At 47.7% G+C, this 27,704-nt stretch overlaps 1 protein-coding gene across 5 annotated transcripts in view; it reads right to left on the bottom strand.

Annotated features, from left to right (window-relative positions):
- AGAP1 (ArfGAP with GTPase domain, ankyrin repeat and PH domain 1) overlaps positions 1-27,704 on the bottom strand; it is a 633,884-nt gene that overhangs the window by 442,416 nt on the left and 163,764 nt on the right. Inside the window, exon 1 of one of the 5 annotated variants that reach the window (XM_025404401.1) lies at positions 18,468-19,464. The exons of the other annotated variants lie outside the window; for them this stretch is intronic. Within the exon in view, the coding sequence (XP_025260186.1) occupies positions 18,468-19,425 (958 nt within the window). The 5' untranslated portion in view covers positions 19,426-19,464. Of the gene's footprint in view, positions 1-18,467; positions 19,465-27,704 lie in introns of those variants that run through there. 5 annotated transcript variants of the gene reach the window in all.

Genomic DNA, 27,704 nt, shown 5'->3' with positions numbered 1-27,704 from the left:
AAATACCATAAATGACACTATAGGTTCTGAAGTGCTCCATGCACACAGAAACTCCTGGAAAGGTGTAGGACACCACCCTAGACACTTTCCTGGCAGCAGCCTCAGCCCTGCTGGCCGAGTCTCTGCAGGCACGAGCTGGCACATCACACAAGTGTGCACATACATACATGCAGGACAGTTTACCAACAGCACAGCTCTATGACTGTCCCAAAAAGTAGAACTCTCAACCGAGTGGGAATGTTTCAGATACTTCATTACACAGATTTGAGGTTAGGGGTGGTCCCTATGGTGACCTGCCAATTTGGGGTCCGTCAGAAATTATTTGCCTGAAACCAGGAAAACGAGCGGAGTTGAGAAACAGACTTAAGACTTTCAGAATTCCCCACCACACAGTACCATCTTTCTCTGGCTTACAAATGCACTATTATTTTCCTGGACAAGCTATTCTGCCTGCCTCTCTGTAGTCAAAATTGTTATGTTCTATGGTTTAACGCACTACTTTCTGCTCACTAACCCGGTATTGTGCAGGAGACCCTACGGGCCGATGAATAGCAGCAGGCACACGCCAGGCCAGCATGGTGAGCTGTGCAGTGACCTGTGGACACAGCAACCTCACTCTCTCCATTGCTCTTGCTCTAGCTCCCAAGTGCCCTGAACCATCTTAGTGCTAGCGAATGAAGAGTGTCCAAGGCACAGGCAGGGCCAGGACCATCTACTGAAGGCAGCACAAGGGCCAGCAAAGCACAGAAGCCCTGAAGCTCCTAACTCATGGGATAGCCTTGGGCTTATTTCTTCACTGCTCTATAACTATGTATATGTAGATGTCTCCTACAGATAACCAATCAATCTTACAGATCTACGGGACAATAATCGACCGCACAGGGTTGCTGCTGGAATCGCTGCACAAATGCATGCCAAGTGCTTCCAACAGTACCCAGCTTGGCGAATGTCACACGGGTGTGGCCGCTGCTGCTGCAACTGCGTTACTGTGGCACAGCAACAAACCCCGTCTAAACACAGGCACAGGTGGTTCTGGCCCTCAAATAGCACTAGCAGGTGAATTAGGGGACAGGATGAGGGGACCCAGGCCTAGCCCTGCCATTGATTCCCCTGCTCCTCCGAGATGTCACCAAGACATGCCAATGCTCATTTCCTCCAATACAAAATGAATAAACAATGACTCTTCTTTCAGCAGCGGTGACTCCCTTGTCTAGTCTACACGGGTACACACGTGGTCATGACGAAAATCTCAACAAAAGGAAAAAATTCCAATTCCCACTTCCCACCCACCTAAAACTGGAGATGTAGGATTCAACAGATTCTAGCATGCCCTGCAGTTTCATGTGGCGGGATCTGGCTTTTTCTGAAAGCAGCTTACGTCTGCAGGGCACACTAAGCACCCCGAGACAGGCAGAAAGTTTCGGAAGTCTGTCTGAAGCGGGGGGGCTGGAAATGTGAGAGGTGAGTGAGTGCAGGGGACCGTCATGACCTTCCAGAGAGAATGAAAAAAACAATGTCAGGAAAGCAAAAGTGGAGAGTGCAGAGTCCTTCCTGCACACACCTGCTCCCCAGACAGACACCACGGAGCCCCAACACCAACAAGCAAAAGGAGTGGTCACACACCGAAAATACTGACACCGCTATCCATCTACAGCCCGGCAAGAGCAGACAGGAGGTTCAAGATCTGAGGGCAAGGCTGGGCATGGTGGCTCAACGCCTGTAATCCCAGTACTCTGGGACACCGAGGCAGGCTGATCACTTGATCAAGGTCAGGAGTTTGAGACCAGACTGGCCAACATGGTGAAACCCCGTCTCTACTGAAAATACAAAAATTAGCTGGGCATGGTGGTGGGTGCCTGTAATCCCAGCTACTCTGGAGGCTGAGGCTGGAGAATAGCTTGAACCCAGGAGGTGGAGGTTGCAGTGAGCTGAGATCGCACCACTGCACTCCAGCCTGGGTGACAGAGTGAGACTCCACCTCAATAAATAAATAAATNCCAGTACTCTGGGACACCGAGGCAGGCTGATCACTTGATCAAGGTCAGGAGTTTGAGACCAGACTGGCCAACATGGTGAAACCCCGTCTCTACTGAAAATACAAAAATTAGCTGGGCATGGTGGTGTGTGCCTGTAGTCCCAGCTACTCTGGAGGCTGAGGCTGGAGAATAGCTTGAACCCAGGAGGTGGAGGTTGCAGTGAGCTGAGATCGCACCACTGCACTCCAGCCTGGGTGACAGAGTGAGACTCCACCTCAATAAATAAATAAATAAATAAATAGTCAGAGGGCAGAGATTAAGAAAATCCAAAAAAAAAAAAAAAAAAAAGGAAAAAGAAAAATCCAGGAACACACATCCTTCTACCAGAGAGCAATGATTCCTCAGTAATGTGTACTTTGCCCTCACTTAAATTATCTGACCTTCCTCATCACAGCTAATGTCTTAAATAAATCTCTGGCCACATCCTGCAAAGGCAAATAAGTCTGATCTGAATGAAGGTGGTGTTCAGGCGTTCCTACATCCCTGTGTATTTTGGAAATGGACAAAATGAAAACTCATCAGGTCATGTAAACCATCTTTCAAAAGCTGGTCCTCATGGAATACGTTTTTATCTGCATGTTTACCAAATTAAACTGATATACATCCAATGTATCTGTTTGGAAACTCACCTAAAATGAACTTTAAACTGGTATCTACAATGAAGGGCTATTACAATTTACACATATCAGACTGTCACCCCCAAAGGTCAACTACAAATGAAATCTGGACTCAAAGGTCTGCAGAGGGATGACATTCCGACACATGAAAGGTTTGGGTTAGCACTCGCCACCTAGGAACATTAAAACTGAAATCATTACACCTGATGGAACTGGAGAACTTAATCTCCTTCCAAGGGATCAATATCTACCTTAGACTTCAAAGAAATGCGAAATGTCGCAAACATCTCCTGTGGTGTGGAAAATTAACTGCCTGAAGAATGGGAATCTGTTTGATAGCAAAGGCCCAGATTCTTCTGTTGAGAATAATGTTTACTTTTAGAGCTAGGGTGCATCCCTTCACTGGACATACGAGGAAACTGAGGCCAAGTGAGACTGTTATCAGTTCCCGCCCACCTGATCTGCAATCTGCATGTCAAGTGAGCAGACATGTAATACATTCCAGCAGGGTTCATCAGGACTGAGTGGAGAGTGAGCAGAAAGAGAATGAGCAAGATGATTATTCAAAAAGCCTTCCTAGGCCAAGCCCAGTGGCTCAGGTCTGTAATCCCAACATTTGGGAGGCAGAGGCAGGAGGTTCACTTAAGCTCAAGGCTCTGAGACCAGCCTGGGCAGCATAGTAAGACCTCATGTCTACCAAAAAAAAAAAAAAAATTATTTTAATTACCTGGGCATGATGGCATGTGTGTGTAGTCTCAGCTACTTGGGTGGCTGAGGTGGGAAGATTGCTTAAGCCCATGGCTGTTGTGAGCCATGATCATGCTACTGCGCTCCAGCCTGGGCTTCACAGCGAGACCCTGTCTCAAAAAAATATATATATATATACACACACACACACACGTATATATACATATATGTATACATGCATACATACATATACGTACGTATGTATATGTACATGTATATGTGTGCGTGTGTACATATATGCATACATACGTGTGCACATGTATATATGTATATGCGTATATGCACACGTATGTGTGTATATGTGTATATACACATATATAGGTGTGTGTGTATCTATATATGTATATATACACATATATGCAAACTGAAAGTGAATCCTAGGTCTTGCTCCTTCACCAGGCCACGATGGGCTGGGTCTCATGATTGCCTTAAGAAAGGCTGTCTCCCAGTGTGGCGATTCCTCAAGGATCTAGAACTACAAATACCATTTGACCCAGCAATCCCATTACTGGGCATATACCCAAAGGATTATAAATCATGCTATTATAAAGACACATGTACATGTATGTTTACTGTGGCACTATTCACAACAGCAAAGACTTGGAACCAACCCAAATGTCCATTAGTGATAGACTGGATTAAGAAAATGTGGCATATATACACCATGGAATACTATGCAGCCATAAAAAAGGATGCATTTGGCTGGGTGTGGTGGCTCATGCCTGTAATCCCAGCACTTCGGGAGGCCGAGGCGGGCAGATCACATGAGGTCAGGAGTTCGAGACCAGCCTGGCCAACACGGTGAAACCCCATCTCTACTAAAAATACAAAATTAGCTGGGCATGGTGGTGCCTGTCTGTAGTCCCAGCTACCCAGGAGGCTGAGGCAGGAGAATCATTGGAATCCAGGAGGCAGAGGTTGCAGTGAGCCAAGATTGCGCCACTGCACTCCAGCCTGGGTGACAGAGTGAGATTCTATCTCAAAAAAAAAAAAAAAAAAAAAANCTGAGGGCAAGGCTGGGCATGGTGGCTCAACGCCTGTAATCCCAGTACTCTGGGACACCGAGGCAGGCTGATCACTTGATCAAGGTCAGGAGTTTGAGACCAGACTGGCCAACATGGTGAAACCCCGTCTCTACTGAAAATACAAAAATTAGCTGGGCATGGTGGTGGGTGCCTGTAATCCCAGCTACTCTGGAGGCTGAGGCTGGAGAATAGCTTGAACCCAGGAGGTGGAGGTTGCAGTGAGCTGAGATCGCACCACTGCACTCCAGCCTGGGTGACAGAGTGAGACTCCACCTCAATAAATAAATAAATTGTCAGAGGGCAGAGATTAAGAAAATCCAAAAAAAAAAAAGGAAAAAGAAAAATCCAGGAACACACATCCTTCTACCAGAGAGCACCCATTCCTCAGTAATGTGTACTTTGCCCTCACTTAAATTATCTGACCTTCCTCATCACAGCTAATGTCTTAAATAAATCTCTGGCCACATCCTGCAAAGGCAAATAAGTCTGATCTGAATGAAGGTGGTGTTCAGGCGTTCCTACATCCCTGTGTATTTTGGAAATGGACAAAATGAAAACTCATCAGGTCATGTAAACCATCTTTCAAAAGCTGGTCCTCATGGAATACGTTTTTATCTGCATGTTTACCAAATTAAACTGATATACATCCAATGTATCTGTTTGGAAACTCACCTAAAATGAACTTTAAACTGGTATCTACAATGAAGGGCTATTACAATTTACACATATCAGACTGTCACCCCCAAAGGTCAACTACAAATGAAATCTGGACTCAAAGGTCTGCAGAGGGATGACATTCCGACACATGAAAGGTTTGGGTTAGCACTCACCACCTAGGAACATTAAAACTGAAATCATTACACCTGATGGAACTGGAGAACTTAATCTCCTTCCAAGGGATCAATATCTACCTTAGACTTCAAAGAAATGTGAAATGTCGCAAACATCTCCTGCGGTGTGGAAAATTAACTGCCTGAAGAATGGGAATCTGTTTGATAGCAAAGGCCCAGATTCTTCTGCTGAGAATAATGTTTACTTTTAGAGCTAGGGTGCATCCCTTCACTGGACATACGAGGAAACTGAGGCCAAGTGAGACTGTTATCAGTTCCCGCCCACCTGATCTGCAATCTGCATGTCAAGTGAGCAGACATGTAATACATTCCAGCAGGGTTCATCAGGACTGAGTGGAGAGTGAGCAGAAAGAGAATGAGCAAGATGATTATTCAAAAAGCCTTCCTAGGCCAAGCCCAGTGGCTCAGGTCTGTAATCCCAACATTTGGGAGGCAGAGGCAGGAGGTTCACTTAAGCTCAAGGCTCTGAGACCAGCCTGGGCAGCACAGTAAGACCTCATGTCTACCAAAAAAAAAAAAAAAATTATTTTAATTACCTGGGCATGATGGCATGTGTGTGTAGTCTCAGCTACTTGGGTGGCTGAGGTGGGAAGATTGCTTAAGCCCATGGCTGTTGTGAGCCATGATCATGCTACTGCGCTCCAGCCTGGGCTTCACAGCGAGACCCTGTCTCAAAAAAATATATATATATATACACACACACACACACGTATATATACATATATGTATACATGCATACATACATATACGTACGTATGTATATGTACATGTATATGTGCGCGTGTGTACATATATGCATACATACGTGTGCACATGTATATATGTATATGCGTATATGCACACGTATGTGTGTATATGTGTATATACACATATATAGGTGTGTATCTATATATGTATATATACACATATATGCAAACTGAAAGTGAATCCTAGGTCTTGCTCCTTCACCAGGCCACGATGGGCTGGGTCTCATGATTGCCTTAAGAAAGGCTGTCTCCCAGTGTGGCGATTCCTCAAGGATCTAGAACTACAAATACCATTTGACCCAGCAATCCCATTACTGGGCATATACCCAAAGGATTATAAATCATGCTATTATAAAGACACATGTACATGTATGTTTACTGTGGCACTATTCACAACAGCAAGACTTGGAACCAACCCAGATGTCCATTAGTGATAGACTGGATTAAGAAAATGTGGCATATATACACCATGGAATACTATGCAGCCATAAAAAAAGGATGCATTTGGCTGGGTGTGGTGGCTCATGCCTGTAATCCCAGCACTTCGGGAGGCTGAGGCGGGCAGATCACATGAGGTCAGGAGTTCGAGACCAGCCTGGCCAACATGGTGAAACTCCATCTCTACTAAAAATACAAAATTAGCTGGGCATGGTGGTGCCTGTCTGTAGTCCCAGCTACCCAGGAGGCTGAGGCAGGAGAATCATTGGAATCCAGGAGGCAGAGGTTGCAGTGAGCCAAGATTGCGCCACTGCACTCCAGCCTGGGTGACAGAGTGAGACTCTATCTCAAAAAAAAAAAAAAGAAAAGAAAAGAAAAAAAAAGAAAGAAAAGGATGAGTTCATGTCCTTTGCAGGGACATGGATGACACTGGAAACCATTATTCTCAGCAAAACTTTCACAAGGACAGAAAACCAAACATCACATGCTCTCACTCACAGGTCAGAGTTGAACAATGAGAACACATGGACACCGGGCGGGTAACATCACACACCGGGGCCTGTCGGGGGGTGGGGCCTGGGGGTGTTGGGAATAGCATTAGGAGAAATACCTAATGTAAATGACGAGTTGATGGGTGTAGTAGCAAGCCAACATGGCACATGTATACCTACATAACAAACTTGCATGTTGTGAACACGTACCCTAGAACTTAAAGTATAATTAAAAAAAAAAGAAAGAAAAAAAAAAAAGAAAAAAAAAAAAGGCCATCTCCTTGAAGGGGAGTGAGCTGGACTCCTGACCTCAGCAGACATCTTTCAATCCAGAGCTTCTTTGTCTTTCTAACAAGTTATTCCTAAATTTTACAAACTTACATGTAACACATTTAAATATTAAAATAACTTATTTTATAATCTATAAATTTTATTGTATAATTTATAAATATTAAATATAATACGTATTAAGTATTGTACAATATTTATAAATTATACAAACGTAGATGGCATTATATCAAATATGAGGGAGGCAAGTACATTTTTAATAAAACAATGGTATCTAAAATAGTTAATTCTTTCCAAGGGGTCAGTATTTTTATCAATTCTGTCTTTTTTGTTGTTGTTTTTTGAAATGAGTCTCACTCTGTTGCCCAGGCTGGAGTGCAGTGGTGCGATCTCAGCTCACTGCAATCTCTGCCTCCCGAGTTCAGGCGGTTCTCCCACCTCAGCCCCCCGAGTAGCTGGGATTACAGGCATCTGCCACCATGCTTGGCTAATTTTTTTAATATTTTTACTAAAGACGGGGTTTCACCATGTTGGCCAGGCTGATCTCGAACTCCTGACCCCAAGTGATCTGCCTACCTTGGCCTCCCAAAGTGCTGGGATTACAGGAGTTGAGCCAACGCGCCAGTCCCCAGTTCTGTCTTAAAGAAAATAATTTACTTGGGGTTTTCCAGGAGAATAAGATTTCCCATAGACACAGAACCATGGCAGGGTAGCCGCACTTCCTTCCAGAACATTCCCTGTGTTGGAGGGGGTGGGATGAGTCCATCAACAAAAAGGACTGTAAACTACGGCACCTGGCAACAAGCCGGAACACGAACTCCACGCTCGTGCTGCCTGAAAACACACACACACGCACATGCGCACACTCCCACACATTGAGTTCACTCACCAATGCCCAGCAGGTTAAATGCCATTGCCAGTTCTCACTTTTCGGGTGAGAAAACTAAGGCACAGACAGGTTAAATAACTTGCTAAAGGTCACACATCTAGTAACCGGCAAATTCAGTGTTCTGGGCCAGGCATGGTGGCTCAGGCCTGTAATCCCAGCACTTTGGGAGGCCAACGTGGGCGGATCATTTGAGGTCACGAGTTCCAGACCAGTCCGGCCAACATGGCGAAACCCCATCTCTACTAAAAATTTTTTAAAAATTAACCAGGCATAGTGGCACACACCTGTAATCCCAGCTACTTGAGAGGCTGAGGCAGGAGAATCGCTTGAACCTGGGAGGCAGAGGTTGCAGTGAGCCGAGATTGCACCACTGCACTCCAGCCTGGACAACAGAGTGAGACTCCATCTCAAACAAAACAAAACAAAACCCCCACCAAACAGGTTCCTGGCTCCAGACGCCTCATTCTTAGCCACCAAGCTAGTTCAGAGTGAAAATGAAATATGCCCATCTTGAAAGGAGGAGTCCACAATGTATATATTGTTATTTTTACGTTAAAACAAAGTGCTGATACTGTTTTATAACACAGTATAAAATATGCAAACTGAGGCCAGGCACGGTGGCTCATGCCTGTAATCTCAGCACTTTGGGAGGCTGAGGCGGGTGGATCACGAGGTCAGGAGTTCGAGACCAGCCTGGCCAACATGGTGAAACCCCGTTTCTACTAAAAATATAAAAAAAAATTTAGCCAGGCGTGGTGGCGGATGCCTGTAGTCCCAGCTATTTGGGAGGCTGAGGCAGAGAATTGCTTGAACCCGGGAGGCGGAGGCTGCAGTGAGCCAAGATCACACCACTGCACTCCAGCCTGTGCGACAGAGCAAGACTCCATCTCAAAAAAAAAAAACTACAAGCAAACTAAATTAGACCCTTTATAGTACTTAAGGTATACACACGTGGAAAACAATAAATTTCGCCAATACTGTAATTTCCAACCTACTGCTCTATTAACAATCTACTTTTAAAAGTCAATTAACACAGAGTCTAAGAGCACATCATTCAGTAAGTGCTGGTCAATGCTAACGGTACAGATGAAAATTAAAACTGTATTATATTTTTAGGTGCATACTGTATTCCACATTTATTCTTGTCTTGTGAACTTGAACTGTTAGTCTCAAGAATGAGTGAACAAAGCCTTTACACTTTCACAGGTCTTTGAAAAAACGATGGCTCTGTATGTGTCTGGCTGTCCACATGTGGGCTGTGTTGGGAGAAGGGAGCAGACAAGATGGTTCACTAGCTGGAGGAAAGGTGACAGGACAGTCACCCCTCTCCCGCTCTAGCACGGCACCAGGTTTGCAGTCACCTGCTCCTCCGCTCTAGTGCATGCTTCCTCCTTGGGAGGCGCGTAAGAAGGATCAGAGTGTCAAAAGGGCTGAAATTTTCAGAGGCCAGCAAACTGCCCAGCTGAGAGGAAGTAGGAAAAACACAGCTGGCTGCATCCTGAGCTGCAGCTGTGAGCACAGTCATCGTATCTGGGTTCACAGTCCCAGTGTCGGCTCAGGTGTTCAGAGGGGGAAGCTGGCTCAGGAAGTGTGGAGTGGGACTCTGAGCTGAACCTGTGGGAGCCCGCAGCCACTCTCTTCCCACCAGGCCAGGCAATTCTTCTGGTGAGGCCTGAAGATGAGGATGTGCCTAAGGACAGCATTCCCAACAAGGAGAGGCTCAGGTAGGAGACCCACGCCAGGATGCTCCTGGCAGGTACAGCCCCAGCTGCACACACCTACGCAGGTACACTCACCATGTCAGCACCAGCCAAAATGGATGTCATTTGCTCCCTGCCAAGAACACGACACCAGGAGAAGCCAGCCTTCTGCTCTCGGTGCCTCCCCCCATGGCATCAAGGGGATGCCTGGGACCCCTTCCCCAGGCCCACAGAGAGCCACAGAACAGAGACGGGGGGATCACACATCAAGTCACCTGAGATGGGTCCAAATGGTCATGAGCGTGCTTCCCAAGTCACAGCTTCCAGAGGGGGCTGCAGGGCCCCTGACCCCTCTGGACACCAGCATTCACACTCAAACCCCTGCCCCACCCCACCCCCACCAGGGCTCAGGCCCAACACTTCTCCCGCAGCCAAATCAAAGCCCAAATCCGGGCCAAACATCCTTGAATTCTTAATATTTTAGCTCATTTCCACGGACAAAGTACATTTTATCCATCTTCTATGAATATATATTTAATCACCGCTCTTCAGTCGCAGGGCGTGAGTAGCCACAAGGAAGGCCAGCCATGGGGCCAGCTCCCTGTGCTCTGATCTCTTGCATATAAAGCTAAAGTTCCTCTCACTAGTTACCTGCTGGCACAACCATTATCTAAGTCTGTAACATTATCTTCAATGGTTAAGCCATGGTGCTTTTGACCCAAAGTAGTCGTACGTTACTTACAAACGACAGTCAAAATGTCAGCGTCAGTACAACACAGATCCACGTAACACGATTCGCATATTAGAAACCTAAATATCTGAAAATACCGAATTCACCGAATGACCTTTATTACACTCCAGTGAACAAACCTCAACGATATATTGTGTCAATGCTTTCTTACTCTGAAGATGGAAAGTCACGCCCAACAACGAATATCCATCCTTATTCTCTAAAATCTCAAGAACACAGATTACTCTGCTTTCCAGGCAATGCTCTCTGGTGCCAGCTCTCCGGAAGAAGGCACAGCAGGGATTATGAAAGGTGACGCTGGGACGCAGCACTCAGACTGGCTCTCCAACATAAACACATATTTGGCTTGTACCAGGAATGAGACGAATCCATATGCTGCCAAGTAATCGTTACTCCTCCAGTTCTACGAATAAGAGGAGTGGGAAGGGGATTAAGCCAAAGGAAAAAAAGAGCTTTATTCTTCCCGTTTATAATTTTAAGGTAACAATGGTCAATAATTTTCAAGGAAGTAGTTAAATTGAAGATCATGAGAAAACACAGGGGAAAACAGTGAAAGCAAAATACAAGGTTGGCTTATACTTGTAGCTTCGGGATATAAAAAATCCACCTGAGCAAATGTGTATCTCATAGTAACTATAAATACAAACATAGCCACATATGCAATGTTTCTATTTTTAGGTCTTTTGCAAAACTCGTATTACAGCTAAATCAAATAAAACAAAGATATGGTGCTGGGCTGTACAGTGACACATTTGTTTACTGGCATAAGGTAGGCAGGGCTCAGAGACGTAGATAACTAGGCAGAACCACCTTACTAACCGAAGTATTGTTGTGAAGACTTAAATCCACTCCACTGAATCAAGACACTGCTTTCCCCATGTGGCAATTTAAATGTGTTCCAACAACCAATAGAAAAGCGTTCATTCTTTCTTGTCACCATCATTGTATTATCCACACACCTGAAATCAGTTTTTGAGTCAAGACTGTGCACAGGGAGAATCCGATTAAGATCATGCCCAGCCACCACTCGCCATCTGGATGCCCAGAAGACAAATGGCATCGGTATTGAGAGGGGCTTCATGGCCAAACACAAGCCCAGGCAGCACTACTGTGGGGCTGGCAGGCGGGAAAAGGAGAGTGGGAAGCAGGGACCTTCCACCCAGCACTTTGCAGCTGACAGGCAGAACTCTTACTACGTCTCAGGTGAGCCGGCAGAACATACCAGGATTTCAAGGTGGGGGCGGGAGGCAGGCAGGCAGGAGGACAGTCCAAAGAAACTTCAGACAATTATCTTCCTTTAAATCTGGCAGAAAAGTAACCGCTGAGAGAAGACCAGGTGAAAAATCAAATCCTAGATTCTGAAAGGACTCTAGACCTTGAAAACTAGGATGGGACTTGAAGACCACCAATTCTACCCGCGACCACACACACAGCCCCCATCCTAACAGTCCTTCACCAGCCCGAGTCTGGGTGCCTCCAGAGATAGGAGAAGCCAGCTTCTTCCGCATCGGAACAGCTCTGCTTGTAAGAAATGACCTCCTAATTTGGAGCCCAAATCCTTTTGCCTTTAAGTTTCCTTAAGCAGCACCAGACACTGTGTCCTTTCCATGTCTGTTTCTCTAACACTAGGAACAAAGCCTCCATGCTCCAGTCTCCTCTTCCAAATGACACATCCACAGTGTCTTCCATGAACTTGGCTTCCAGAGTGTTCATGAACCAGATCAGGAGAGCAGAGTAGACATCTATGAACAAATCCAAGAGAGAACAGACTCTCAGAAGGTTGGGATTCTAGTTTGGCAACGGAAATAGCCAGAAGAGTGAGATATCCAAGTATCTTGGAGCTGCCAACGAGCTGCACTGGCACCAGAGGAGCAAGACCAGCGCCGCGCAGGCCCATCAGCGCCATAAGCGACTGTGTCCGCTCCTGAGGCAGCAGCACTTACGGCACAGGAAAGCAAGTCACAAACACACATCCACAAGGCCAAAACCCTGCTTTGCATATTTCACAGAACAACTGGTTTTGCTTTTTTTTTTTTTTTTTTTTTCCTGTAAAGAGCTAATGGGGGCAGAAAGGCAGAAACTGGATAAATATTCTTCCCTCACCTCCACCAACAGAAGTGGTATCTGAGTGATTCTGATCCTGTGTAGGAGTCAGAGAGGGCGGGGCCCGTGTCAGAAAGGCTGGCGGCATTGTTCACCGAGTCAGTCTCAAGTGCCTGACGGTCAGCAGACCAGCTGAAAGAAGCCCTTGCAATGACAGGCACAGAGAGCAAAGGAACACAAGATTCCCTCTGACAGTCGTCTCAAACAAATGAACATCCACTCAAACGATGCCCCCAAAGGCCATACAGAGAAAAAAGGAGCGTTCCTGCATGCTGACCAAAACACCCCGCACACGACGTCGCGTGAAATCTTGGACCTAACGATCACACCAGAAACAGATTCAAAATATTTTCACCATTCCCAACAAAGGACAGTACAGGAAAGCAACTATCATTTTCCCTTCCACTCCCACCGACCAAAATGCACCTCATAAAAATTATCTTCATTTGTTAGACAAGGAGCCACCGAAACAATCCCTTCACAAGCCTCTCACTGGTACACCCTGGTACTGAATGAGAGAGGAGAGGACTCCCATCTTCTGACCCAGGGAAGCGTGCTGCCTGGTAAGCTTTCTGAGTCTTTAGAGCTGCTAGTGATGTCACAATTAAAAATCAACCAGGAAAATGAACACAATAAAAGATTATAAGAAAACAAAGGGCCAAGACCCATTGTTGAATTAAAACTAGCTAAATGAAATTAAAGGAGCAGCTACATTCATGTCTTAATAGGAGAAGAGAGAACTAGCAAAGGTGAGTGCATGTATCAACAATGGGAAACACAGTTCTAGGATTGTCATCCATAAGGAAAAATCAACACCACAGCGGATTCTAATTTGGGCTGAACAAAACCTAAACCAAAACGATCATGGGCAGATGGTACTTCTTTCTAAATAACGAAGAGACAATAATCTCCCCCCTTTCTGCTAATCCATTGACCTTAATACCAATTCTGTTCTTAATCACCTGGCAACATGAGTGCAGCTGTGCGCACTTCAGCTCATCACGAGACTACCCTCAATAACTAAAACTTTTTTTTCGTTATTTCACTCACTGTGACATCATTTTAAGTTAATATAATTGTTTCGAATCATTACAGGAAAATAAATTGACAATAGCCTAAAGGAGAATTCCTATCAGAAACAAAAACCATATACCAAAAATAGTTTTCAAAAACAAAAACACCAAAGCTCACTGTAGAAAGAGTAACATCCTGTTGTATGTTTAGTGTTAGCATTAGTCATAAAGATCTGGGGAACACGAATAAATTCTTAGCAATTAACTAAAGAAATCCCAAACACCTTGCTGGTGGAGTCGTCTCTACCTGGTAAACTCCTACAGATCCTACAAGATCCAGCTCGTTTACCCCTCTGTGAGGCCTTCATTAACTCCTTCCCATTAACTCAAGGACATTCAATTCACTCCCTCTTCTAGTTCTCTCATTAGTTCCTCCCACAAACATTTACTAAAATCTACGTGTCAAGCACGGTGTCTGTAACTCTGCAGTACACAGAGGAATGATCATGCTTCATGCCCAGGAAGGACTCACTAGTTAGAAGTGGCAGGCATGTATGCGAGGTTATTATTATACAGTGCGACTAGTGCTCTAATGGAGATATGCTGTGCAGAGAAATAGTCATATCTTCCCTCAAGTACCCCATGAGGCTGTGATTCATTCAATCGTTTCCATCTCCTCCAGTGTGCTACTGACCTGTGAAGACAGGAACTGTGCTCTAGTTAGCCCCAGCTCCCACTGCCTAGTGAACGCAGAACACACCATAGAAACGCAATATATGTTTGTTAACGCATTAGAGACAGTAAGATTACTTAAAAAAACAAAACTACTGGTGCTTTATAATTGGGTCTTACAGCTCCAAACAAAAGGTATTTGTTAACTGTATAACCCAATAATTTGCTGCAATGTGCGTGTTAACACTGGAGGACCTCTGGAGCAGATGTACTTTTTGAACATTCCCCTGGTGGCGGGATATTCCACCCCAAGTCATCAAAGAGAAAGATGTTAACAGGTGACCTATGCTGAAACTTGGGCTCCATTCTAAGGAAATAAACACAGGACACAGACCCCGGCTGGCTTAGAAGGTTCCCTGGCTGACCTTCAGCACAGCTCTTCCATGTACCCCAAGTACAACTGCTCTGTCTCCAGGAGAATAATTTTAGCCCTAAACAAAAATAATGAGGAGTTTCCCAAATTGCTATTTGGAGTCATTTACAAAAAGCAAGCAAACTCTAGGAATATTCAATTGTAACAACAAAAGACTGTAGCTAATCAATTCTAATAACAAAAAACTGTGATCAGTTCAAAATGTTTCAAATGAGAAACACTGAATTACATAGTTTCCTTACAAGTGTCCTTTTCAGGAACAAATCAAATTTAAAAATCAAAATTTATCAAATTGTTTAATTGCTGTGTCCTCACATTCTCCACTGAAGGTTGTTTAAAATGATTAAAAAAACAAAAACAAAAACAAAAACAGGGTGCGGTGGCTCATGCCTGTAATCCCAGCACTTTGGGAGACCGAGGGGGTGGATCAAGAGGTCAAGAGATGGAGACCATCCTGGCCAACATGGTGAAACCACCTCTCTACCAAAAATACAAAAACTATCTGGGCATGGTGGCGGGCGCCTGTAGTCCCAGCTACTCGGGAGGCTGAGGCAGGAGAATCGCTTGAACCTGGGAGGGGGAGGGTGCAGTGAGCCGAGATTGGGTCACTGCACTCCAGCCTGGCAACAGAGTGAGACTCCGTCAATTAAAAAAAAAAAAAAAAAAGGTCTATCACCCTACAGTAATTGAGTGATATAAATCAAGGGAATCAGAAATTAAAGAACAAAGCCAGTCATAAAATGTGCTGTCAAAAATTAGTTGTAAATTACTAATTTTAAAAGCTAACCTCAGTAAGAGTATCAATGAATCACTTTATTACTGTAATCAATCCTCCCAGACAGCTAGAGAACACCCTAAGACACTGAATGCTCTGGATGGGCATAGTCAGTGTGGACTTCACTCCCAGTGCAGCTGGTTCCAGGGCCGGCCCGGAGAGCATTCACTGGGATGCAGAGCATGCGCTGCAAGGGGACACCCTACAGTGTCATTAATCATTTATTATTTGATCTTTCCTTGCATTAAATTATACTTGAGTCAACGGACTCTGCCTCAATACATGTGTATCAGGTAACACGAAACTGCCCTTGATGTGACACAGGGTCTTTCTGGAATGTCTGCTGGCTAGCTGCTATCAGCTGCAAGCCTTACATAGAGGGAGCAGCCCTGAACTCAGGGAGGCAACTGTTCTGCGTTAGGGGGAAGAACTGGGAAGAGCCTAAATAGACAAGTTCCAACAAGGATCAGAGAGTACAAGAGAATCATCCTACAAAAGGCAGGTGTTCCAATCCTTTCATCCTTAACGCCTTGAGTTCAGAATACAAGCAAACCAAAGGCACACATATGTAGGAGCCCGTGTGTGCTTTAAAATAAGACTCCAGCCATCTTGCTTCCCTGTGCTAATGGAAATACCTTGCCTAAGCATTTAACGCTGAGAAGCCAAATAGACTATTTAATGCAATAATTACTTAGTCTTTAGTTTCCTGTAGCCAATTCAAAAATTTACTTAGCTGTTTTAAAGAAGATGGAAAGATTCTAACAGAAGGAAAACCTGCATAAGCTGATGTCATTTTTAATTTCCTTTATATTTTCAAGGACTCTAAATTTTAAACATTATGGCCAAGATGCAGAGAAAGCCAGTGGTGCTTCTCATGATGCTTATCATGTTGCAGGTCTAAAAGGTCTGAGAATGAAAGGAACTTCTTTTCATAAATGGTTGGCAAATTATTTTGGTGGCAAAACCAGACTCTAACCTAACTGGCATGAGGCTATTTTTAATCACTATTTATTTCACTGAGTGTGGATATCTCAGGCTTTGCTGCAAAATACTAGTGTGTTATTACAGGGCGCCACCCGACCTCACAGGCAGTGTTCTACAACACACACCATTTTACCTTCCTCAGATCCAAAATTTCCGAGTTCTACAAACTCACCTGTCCCCAGTGGTTTGGGGACTTCCATCCTATGGACATTTACAGGGAAACCGAGCTTGGGCTCTATTGCATCTGACTCTTACCTTAGAGACTCTCATCTAAATTCAAAATCTTATACAGCACCTAAATTCTGAATAATTTATGTCACAGGAAGCAAACACGTAAAGACTGGAGAAGTGTAATAAAATGAGAGGTTGTGATACCTGTGGGGACTACAACTTTTACCTGTAATAGACACTGGTATCACCAAAATCCTAAGAATATTGATATTTCAGACATTTTAGCCAAAGGCAAAGAATTTATCCAGGTGAAACATGTAGCTTTTTTGAGTACGTGATTACTTAGAACTTCAGAAAAAAGTGAGGCCCTAGAGTTCTGACCATATGTGCTGTAATGTAGTTCATTAAATTTCCATTTTTCTATACAACTCACAATGCTAGTAATATTATGTCTCAGACCAAAGTAATTCCACCCAGAGAAGGACTGACCACAAAGAACAAACTGAGCATTACTATAAACATTCCAACACACGTCACCCCCTTACTACTCCAAATCTACCATCAATCCATTTGACCAGAGAGGAACTACCCAAACCCCAAATGCTTTTAACTTGTATCAAGAGGGACCACAACGAAACGCATCCTCTCTAAATCATGTCTGTGCCTTTCTCTTTCTCTCTCTGATACAAACTCGTCTGGAACCAATGCAGCTAATTACTGTTTTCTTCAAAGTCCACAGAACAAAGATGCAAGCCTGCTTATTAGAGAACTGGGACCTTCAGGTCTTAACTTCCTCTGAACGCCAATGATGACAGGAGCAACTTCGTGCAAACCAATTCTTTTAACAAAATAACACGCATCACTTTCTAATATTTTAAGAGAATACACGAAGGGAAGTTTCTGGAGGCTCTGACCCCCAAATGCTACCTACCAAAAGGTTAACTGATTCCTGCAGTGGAATACCATATCTGGCTGGAGATCCCTCCCTGCAAAGTCCCTGTCAGAGGACACAAGGGAACAGACACCTGAGGTTTCAGAACAGGCTGCAGGGCTGCAGTTTTCCTGCCCCTTTGCTAGCCTACATTACCAGGAAACAGATCCGGTCCCAGACTCGCTCTCCACATTAAGATGCCACCTGGCAGGAAAGCTGCGGAGAGAGGCCTCCGTCCCGCCCTGCGCCCCACCACTGTAGTGAAGTGTCCTCACAGCCAGCTCACTACCGAGGGCCACGGAGTCATCTGAGGCCACACCACAGCATTCACAGATGGTAGCACCAACAGGGAGACGACTGCAGGCAGGGAGGGGCGCCAGGATGAATGCCGGCTTTTCCCACCCAGGCAGCGGCACCTGTGCGGCGGCGACCTGCGAGCCTCGGCTCCCTGGGGCGGCCTCACAGGTGTCGCGGGCAGCCAGTTCAGGGCCCGCTCCCGCAGAAGGCCCAGCCAGAACGCGAGGGAGGTCGGCGCCGCCTGGCAAGGCGACCTGTCCCGGTTCAAGGTCTCCTTGATGAAGGTGGTGGACCCCGAGGGAAACTGGCACGCACAGCCAGGCGCAGGGGCAGCCAGAAACCCCAGGACCGCTGCGCCCTGCTGGGGAAAACCGCAGTACCCGAGTTCACTTCTCTCCAGGCCACGTGCCGGCTACCGACCCGGGAGGGCGGGTTCCATGGCCACTGTGGAGCCAGCAAGTCCCCACCACGCCCCTTCCCGTCCCGGGACCCCCGGCCACGCTGCCCACCTCTGCGCGGGGAGCCGTCGATGCTCTCGCCGCTGGACGAGTGCGCCTCGACCGGCGGCCGCCGCAGGCTGAAGTAGCCGCGCGGCCGCGAGGCTCCGCTCCGTGGGGAGGGCCCGCCGCCCGGGCCCCCATCCCTGCGCGCGAAGATGCCGCTGAAGAAGCGCAGCAGCCGGTGTTCCGAGGCCGCGCCGGCCCCGGCCGCCGCGCGCGCGCGCTCCAGCCGCTGCAGGTCGCTGTTGTCTAGCGTGCGGTTCTTGCTCTTACTGCGCTCCCAACGCTCCAGGTCCGATAGCGTGTCGTTCTTGCTGAGCACCTCGCCCACGTCCAGGGTGTTGCGCTTCTCCGAGGAGGGCTGCGTGGCGGCCGCGGGCTCCAGGGTGGCCCCGGCGGCGGCCTCGTCATCCGGCGCCCAGGCCAGGCTCCCTGAGCTGCTGTGGCGCCTCCCGCCGCCCAGTGTCCGGCCCTGCGGCGCCTCAGGCCCGCTCCAGTGCCTGAAGCTCAAGCTCCGCCGCAGGGGCGCGGCCCGGGCCCCCTCCACGTCGGGGCTGCCGGGCGCGGGCGAGCCTCGTCCTTCCTCCTCTGCCCGCGCGCTGCTGGCCAGGTCCGCGGGCTCCAGGCCGCGTGCGCACGGCCGCAGCCGCCCCAGCTCCAGCTGCCCGGTGCTGCGGGTGCGGAAGGTGCGGAAATCCCATGCGCGCGGCCGGCGACCCTCCGGTTCCTCCACACCCTCCGCCTCCTCGGCTTCCTCCTCAAGCCGCCCGGGCGCGTCCGGGGAGCGCGCGGGCCGGGGCCGCCGAGCGGGGCGCGGGTCCGGGCCGCCAGAGCCCGGCGCGGCCAGCTGCTCTTTCCTGACCATGGTCACGGAGATGCGGTAGACGGTCTTTCTGGGAGGCGTCCCGCGCGGCATCGCGTCCGCGGGTGGCGACGCGGGCTCGCCGCTGCCGTCCAACAAGTACATGTCGCCCGCGCACTGGGGCCCCGCCGCATCCAGCGAGCCCGCGGGCTGGGAGGGCGCCGGGTCAGGCGAGGAGGGCAGGCGGTCCGGGAGTGTGGCCCACGCCCCCCGCTCGCCGCGAGGGCCGCACTCAGGCTACGGGGAAGGCGCCCCTGGCACCCGCCGGCCCGTACGCCGCGCCGCCCGAGTGCCGGGGTCCGGGCCCGGGGCGCCGAGCCATGGGCCGGCAGGGTCAGGCGAGGCGGCCGGTCAGGCGCGAGAGCGCTCTCGCCGGCAGGTGCGGCCGCGGTGCGCAGGGCCCAGGGCGGGCGGCGGCGCCCGCGGCTTCATTGTCTACGACGCGGGGCCCGTGCGCATCCTCCCGCCCCGGCAGCACAGCTCGGCGGTTCCGCAGCCTCCGCCACTCCCTGGGCTCCGGGACGCGCGGACAGCTGCGCCGGCTGCGACCGAAGGGTGGCGGGTGGCGGGCGGCGGGCGGCGGTTTAAAATGGAAACGCGCGCCGGGGCGGGGCGGGCGGCGGGGGCCGACGTGCAGGGACAGCGGGCCGCGCGCCCAGCCGGGCTGGCGGAGTCCCGGGAGCGCGGTGGCGGCGGCGGCGGCGAGCGCGGCGGCGTGCAGGCCCAAGCGCCGGGATGGATCGGCGCAGCGCGGACCGGAGCCTCGGGGGGGCCTAGCCTAGCACCAGCCTGCACCCTAAAACCACGCACACTTTGGGGCTTGGCCTGCAAAAACAAAACTAGGGGCATATCTCACCTGCTGCGCGTTTATATGAGGCATCTTTCCTAACCATGCAGCCTCGAAGATGAAACTCATGTGACTCGTTTAAAAAACCAAGTATCTTTGGTACCTGTTACCCCCAACCTCACCTAGGAACAAGTGGGCTTCCAGGAAGACAAGAACAAAGAGATGCGACTGTGAGGGGAGGGTGCTGTTTACACCAATGCCCTGCCAATGAAGGGCCACAATCTGCCTCCTAACATAATTCTGTCTTGTTTTCATTTTCAATTAGCAATAATCTCACCCCAGATAAACTTCTATGGTACCATACACTACCATACCATATCATACATACTCTGTGCAAAGCTTCTAAAATAATCTCGTAGGGTTATTTTACCAATGTGTGGGGAAAGATTCCTCACAGGTAAGCACTTACTCCCCATGACGACAGACAGGAAAATACTGTGGTTAAGAGCAAGAAGACAGACGTGCCTGCCCGCAAGCCAGGCTTATCCACTGACAAACCACCTGCTTTTCCACCTGTAAAATAGGAGCGCCGATAAAAGCTCCTAAACTTTGAGCATTCTTGTGAAGATTAAATTGATTAAAATCCTATGTGCCAGGCATTCTGTGTACATGCTAAATATTCACCATTAATACTGAAAACTGAACGTCTCTTCCATCAAATCCCCCACTTCCTACCTGGTGGGCTGACAGATACTGGTCTTGGATATTATCCCAGGCCACACAATGTTTAGACATAGGTGATCAACTTATCAGTTCCTCACGCTGTCTTAAACACAGATGTATTGTTTTAGAGTTTCCTTGATGAAAAAGTTTCAGAAGGAAAAATACAATGTCCCCTAATCACACCACATGCTTACACGACCTTCTCCAGACCTAGAAATGCCACAGCTGGCTACAGGCTGTTTCTGGGCAAGGTGCTGGTGGCCAGGCCAGGGGGAAGCATTACTTTGGGATATGCTATTTGCCGGCAGGGATTGTCAGGTGCCAACTTTCCCTACTTTAATCTTATTGTGGAGGTACCTATTGTGTTCACGGCACTGGAAGTGGCATAAAAATGAATTGGGCAAGCTCTCTTTTGAAGGAAGTTATAGAAGTTATAGCCTAGGAAATCTGGATTTTATGACAGTTTGAAATTTAATATTCAGATTTAATGAAATATATCAGAGTGCTAGGTGATTCACTTTATTTTTCTTGAAAGGATACTTTAAAATACACCTGACCACCCTCTGTGGCCTCGACCTCAACATGATTTTCACCATCATAGGGTCACACCTCAGCCTACCAGCTACTCAAACTTTAAAGGCTCTGGATGCGGTACCTCTGATTACATCCTCATTGTAAGGAGGGGTTCCCAAGACAGAATCATTTTACCTTTTGAGTTTCAATAAAGCAGCCCTCTTTGATAAGAACCAAGAAACCCCAACTTCTAGAGTGGGAGCCAGGCGGGATTCATCTGTCAGAATGGTTCAGAATGACAGCCTAACGCCCATCTGGTTAGGGAGATGCAGAGGCTTGGAGACAAAGGGCACTTCCCCAGGGCTACACAGCTCCTCAGTAAGGGTGAAATCTGGGGTTTGGGGGTCACACTGCCTGTGCTCATTTTTTTTTTTTTTGTCTTAGTAAGCATCAGCATTCTGCTTTGTTGATAACAAAGACAAAAGTAAACATGTGAATATTACTAAACTCCAAGCAAATCAAATGTAAATGTTATCTTGACATTTCCAGGTAGCATTTTTAGCAAACTTTCAGACTTACTCATTTTTCTATTGGTTCATTTATTCATCGAATATATATTGAGTACCTACTGCAATGCTACACAGTGACAATACTGTGACAAAAGGGGTTCTGTCCTCAAAGAATTGACACAACACCCAAAAAATGCTAAGACTACGTGATTTTACCACAAAAGGACAGTGAGGGAGATAAACGCTTCGTGATAATCCCAGAGACAGCTACAGTGCCATACCGTCTCTTCAATGATGAACACCACTAAAATTTGGCAAAAGTCTAAAATGTTATCACTGCAGCTGTACAGACTTAAAGGTCACCCAGGTCTGTAAGTTGAAAACAGAGCAACGTGGAAAGACAGAGATCTTTGCTACTGTCAAGGGTGGGACCAGAACCCTGGGCTCCTAACTTAGCCAGGTGCGGGAAGGGGAGATCAATTCCCACGATTTGAGACCATGGCTATGTTCAGATACTGAGATGAACTTTAATATGAAAGTAGCTTGTCCAGAATTAAGATATGCAAATCTATCTCACTTGTTATCTGAAGCATTCATAGAGCCCAAAGTAAAAAATAAAGTAGTACTCCTTCAGGGCTAAAATACTGGACTGTTTGTCTCTCCCAATTACTGTACCTTTGTCTAGAATCCATCCCAGGTTTTGCACTTTGCCATATGAGATGCAGGCTGCAGAGTAGAAGAATCCATTCCGTCCACCTTAGATGACACTGACTCTTCCAGGGAACCTCTTTCAGCCATAGCCAGTGTGTTTGTGATCCTTCAGCATTTCCACCTCAGAAGGAAGCATTTAGTTTCCATACCGATCATAATAATGCCATGTCAAGTACGACTGTGGGTGCTGAAAAACCTGGTCAGAGAGAATTGCCTTTCCCCACTGCCCTAGAGAGATGGGCTCTCCCGATGCAAAGAAGACACATGCTCCCGACATGTCACTCCAAAATCTAAATCCCCTTCTACAAAGCCAGACCAGTCTTTTTTGAAGAGGAAAAAAAAAATCATAATACTATATATGTTCAGATGGCATTATGCTTTATTTTCCTGTGGTTTTTTAAACTGACTCCACTAGACTGTCATTTCTTGAATTTTTCCATGCCATGGAGCATATCACCATTTTTTTTTTAAGCATGTAGTTGATTTCACTGCTACCTCAAAACCAAACAGCAGCCGGGCAATGCCTCCGTGCTGCAGGGACTAATGCCGCCCGAGAGAGGAAGACTGCAGAGGAGAGTTCAGGAAAGGTGCCAGCCCTAGCTAACCCCCATTCATCACCCTCAGCAGCTGGCTTTGCTCCCTTAGTTCCAACTTTATGAGATGCTTTGGCCACCCTCCCACGACTCCTCTGTCCCGGGTCATTTCTAGCGACCTATAAATCAAACATTCTCCTTGAGAATAGTATTTCCAAGTGTTGCTAGAGTCGATAAGCCTTATTTAAAGGAAACTTCTGGTAGCCAGTCAGTAGAGCCATCTGCTACACAGGCTGGCTTTCCAAATAACAGAACCTGACAGCCAGTAATCACGTTTGCAGTATCTTAGCAGAACCGCGTCTGCTGACTGTAGAAACTGGCCAACCACTGGTTCTGCCCTGGCCCGAGCACGCCCACCCCGGGAGCCAACCAAGAGCCCCTCCATGGGCACATCAAAGGCTATTTTCTGGTAGCCAGTTGACTGACAGATACATGTAAGGAGAAGCAATTAGAAAGACAGTTCTGTCTTATTAATACTTTTATATTTTTAGCATGAGACTCAAATTCTCATCTGAGAATGTCATGGTAGAATGGTTTCTAAGCTAAGATTTGCCATGATGCTCAGCTTCTAGGAACTGAAAATTCTGCATGCATCTCTTTGCCTGGCACATTCCAGCTGAACTCACTGGGGAATCCCATTTTTCTCATTTTAAAAGCTGAAGGTTAAACATGGAACTGTAAAAGAGATGAGGACTTGACCCTTATCTGCTAGTCAAGGAAGGACTGGTATGGTCTGTCTCTAAGGCAGGAACATTGATCCAACAGGAAAAAAGACCCCAGAAGGTCCTGTGAGCACCTGCAGCATCCTTCCTGTGTTTTTTCTTAAGGACCAACGACAGCAATTCCTGCGAACAGAACACTGGCCATTTCTATTGTGTATGAACACACCACCACACAGACAGGCTAGAGGGCAGTGGCAAGATCATAGCTCACTACAGCCTTGAACTCCTGGGCTCAAGTGATCCTCCTGCCTCCTGAATAGCTGGGACCACAGGCATATGTCACCACCCCTGGCTAATTTTTAAATTTTTCTGTAGAGAGGAGGGTCTTGCCATGTTGCCCAGGCTGCTCTCAAATGCCTCGCCTCAGGTGATTCTCCCACCGTGGCCTCCTAAAGTGCTGGGATTTACAGGCGTGAGCCATCATGCTTGGCTAATGTTTTTTTTCATTTATTGTAAAGATGGGGGTCTCACTATATTGCACAGGTGGGTCTCCCTTGTTATGCCTGCACCTGGCTAAGGGTTGAGGTGGCATCACTCACTCATACCTTATGCTCTGAGAATGGGAACTGCCACGTTACAGAAGAAGAGGCTTTAGTTCTACCCACGCATGAGGAACACGGGAGATTCAGGCCCAGTTTCCTTTCCTCCATGCAGCCAACAGGAAGCATCGGACCCCACACTGAGACTTCATTTCCACTTAAACAGGCCAGTGAGAAGCAAGCTTGGTTTTAAAGCAAGCCAGTAAGTGTCCGTTGTGAGTAGATTCTTATTACCAAACAAAAGGAAAATATTAGATATTTCTTGGTAGTTTTTCTTGCCAAGTGTCAGGCAAAGGTGACTTAAGATATTAAATCAGGCCGGGCATGGTGGCTCATGTTTGTAATACCAGCACTTTGGGAGGCCGAGGTGGGTGGATCACCTGAGGTCGGGAGTTTGAGACCAGCCTGGCCGACATGGTAAAACCTTTTTTATATCTGTAAAAATACAAAACAAAAATTAGCTGAGCGTGGTGGTGTGTACCTGTAATCCCAGCTACCTGGGAGGCTGAGGCAGGCAAATCGCTTGAACCCAGGAGGCAGAGGTTGCAGTGAGCTGAGATCATGCCACTGCACTCTAGCCTGGGCAACAAGAGTGAAACTCCGTCTCCAAAAAAATAAAAAATAAAAAAAAAAGCTATATATTAAAATTCGATCTATTTAAGCATTGTTTTATAGAGCCAACACAAACAACACTGAGCAGCCACTTTACAAACACAGCAGCTCCCAGTTCTGGCCACAGTTAGAGAGTCACCAAAGGAACTCCCATCAACCATCCAGCCTTCGAGCTCAGGGACAGGAGGGATGCGGTCAAGGGTAACACACAACACTGCAGCTGTCTATCAGACAGCCTCCAAGCAGCTCTGGAGCTTGTGTGCAGAAAAACCAAGACATCCCTACAAATTATCTGATCTTCCTAGTATTAGGTACACAGGGGAACAGGCCTCTTTGGTAACATTTTCCTCTACAGGATTCACGGGAGGGAACTCTTCTAATATCGCCATCTGTACGGTGGTCTTCATGCAGACATTCCTTCTCAAAGCACAGGGAAGAGTCAGATTTGGATTCTCCTAAGAGCCTCCTGGAGTAGGAACGAATACCACGAACTGTCAGAGAACAATGACCTAAATATGTTTGACAACATCTGGATGTTTACCAAGCTTTTCTTTAGATCCACTGACCTCAAAGATTTAGAAAATCCATGACTTACATGAAAATCACATCGAGGCCACAAACGATGTCCTGGGAATTTCTGCCAGCCCCATTACAAAGCCCAGCTTCTGGAAGAGCGTCATTTTACACAGTTCTCCCTTCTGCATCCCATCTGGGATTTGGCTGCAGAGATATCTGAAAAATCTTTCATCTGTGCCGAGGGGACTTGAATATTTGATGTATCTTTTTCCTCTAAATGTGGAAAGCAAAATGCCTACGATGCCAGTTCAAAGCCCAACCCCTGGCTGCTGCTCCCGTCCCAGCAGAGGGAGGGACATGATTGCTCCCCTTCCTTTTTTTTTTTTTTTTTAAGACAGAGTTTCGCTCTTTTTGTCCAGACTGGAGTGCAATGGTGCAATCTCGGCTCGCTGTAACCTCCGCCTCCCAGGTTCAAGCGATTCTCCTGCCTCACCCTCCCAAGTAGATGGGATCACAGGCACCCGCCACCATGCCCAGCTAATTTTTTGTATTTTTAGTAGAGGCGGGGTTTCACCTTGTTGGTCAGGGTGACCTCAAATGATCCACCCGCCTTGGCCTCCCAAAGTGCTGGGATTACAGGCGTGAGCCACCACACCTAGCTCCCCTTCCTCTATTAGCCAGCGTGTCCCTAGCTTGGTGTTCCCCAGGCTTGGAGGAAAACACATCCGGGCTGCTGGGAGCTGCAGCTACCCGCCCTCCTAGTTAGAATGTGCATGGGAGCTCTTAAGAAAGAACTGGGTCCCTGGGATCACGTCTGACACAGTAAGATGGAATAAAACCTCTGCTTGCCATGTACCAGTCAGCAGTGGCCAGGAGCACTGAGCAGGGTGAAGGGTTCTTACAGCGGGGCAGGGGGATGAGGGACACAGAGGCTGGGTGTGAGCCCCGAGAACCCCAACTCCTGCAGCTGCTGAGCACCTTTGCTGAGTTATGACACCGTGCTATCTTTCCTCTGTCCAAAATCACCAACTTTGGCCAGGCATGCTGGTGTGCACCTGTAATCCCAGCTACTTGGGAGGCTGAGGCAGGAGCCTCAGCTTGAACCCAGGAGGCCGAGATTGCAATGAGCCGAGATGCCACCACTGCAATCCAGCCTGCGCAACAGAGTCAAAAAAAAAAAAAAAAAAAAAAAAAATCACCAACTTCCATGAAGGCAGAGACTGAGTGGGGGAATGATAAACTAAATTGTGATGGCCACACGATCTACATTACTTCAAAACCGCTGTGAGTCCTCCCCTCCAAAGACGCACTCTGTCCCGAGGAGTGTGGCTGAAGGTGGGACCTGGTTGATTACGTACCAAGACTTTCCGAATCTGGAAAAGGAGGTTAACTCCTCATCAGCTCAGCTCTGTGCACTGACTGAGGGATCAGAGGCAGCCTGCACAGACACTCTCTAAAGCCATGCCACAAGTTAAGATGTGACTACCTGGCATGACACTTGAGTGGATACACCAAGCTGGGATTCATGTGCCACCACCCTGGGTCCCGTTTTTCCTGGTCACTGCCTCACAGTCACTCCACCCTAAAGGAGCTGAGTAGGGTGGTCAGCCTGGAGGTGGAGGGCCAGGCCATGTCGCCTCCTCAGCGCCATGGTCTTTTCCTTCCCTGAGTTCCTGGGGCCTCCTCCCATGGCCACACCCCAACTCACCCAGGATAATGCTGCCCTACAGTCTTGGCCTCCAAAAGCCCTTTCTCTGCCCACAACTCCCAGGTTGGCCATCCTTTCTTTCTGGAACTTCCCCTCCAGCTGTAGGGGAGCTGACTGTCATGTATCCTTTCCATCCCAACTCAGAGCTGCCTCCTGGCACCTCCTTCTCTGTCCAGCAGAGGCCAAGGGATATCACTGTATCACTGTCCACTCCAGACACGGCCCCACCTGTACCTGGCTCCTGTAAGACCCCACCTGGGCATGCCCCAAAGGCAGATCTGTACAAACTCCAGAGCACTGGACCAGTGTTCTCCAAGCACGGTCCACAGATCAGCAGCAGGGGCTTCACCCAGAAACCTGACCCCACCCCGAGATGCCCCACGTCTCCCGGAGATTCAGGGGAGCACGAGCATCAGAAGCCCCAAGTCCACCTCACCAAGCCCAGCTGCAG

The sequence above is a fragment of the Theropithecus gelada genome, chromosome 12, assembly GCF_003255815.1.
Source record: "Theropithecus gelada isolate Dixy chromosome 12, Tgel_1.0, whole genome shotgun sequence".
Lineage (NCBI taxonomy): Eukaryota > Metazoa > Chordata > Mammalia > Primates > Cercopithecidae > Theropithecus > Theropithecus gelada.
Note: the sequence above shows the minus strand (reverse complement) of the source record. Positions and strands in the feature narration are given on the sequence as shown.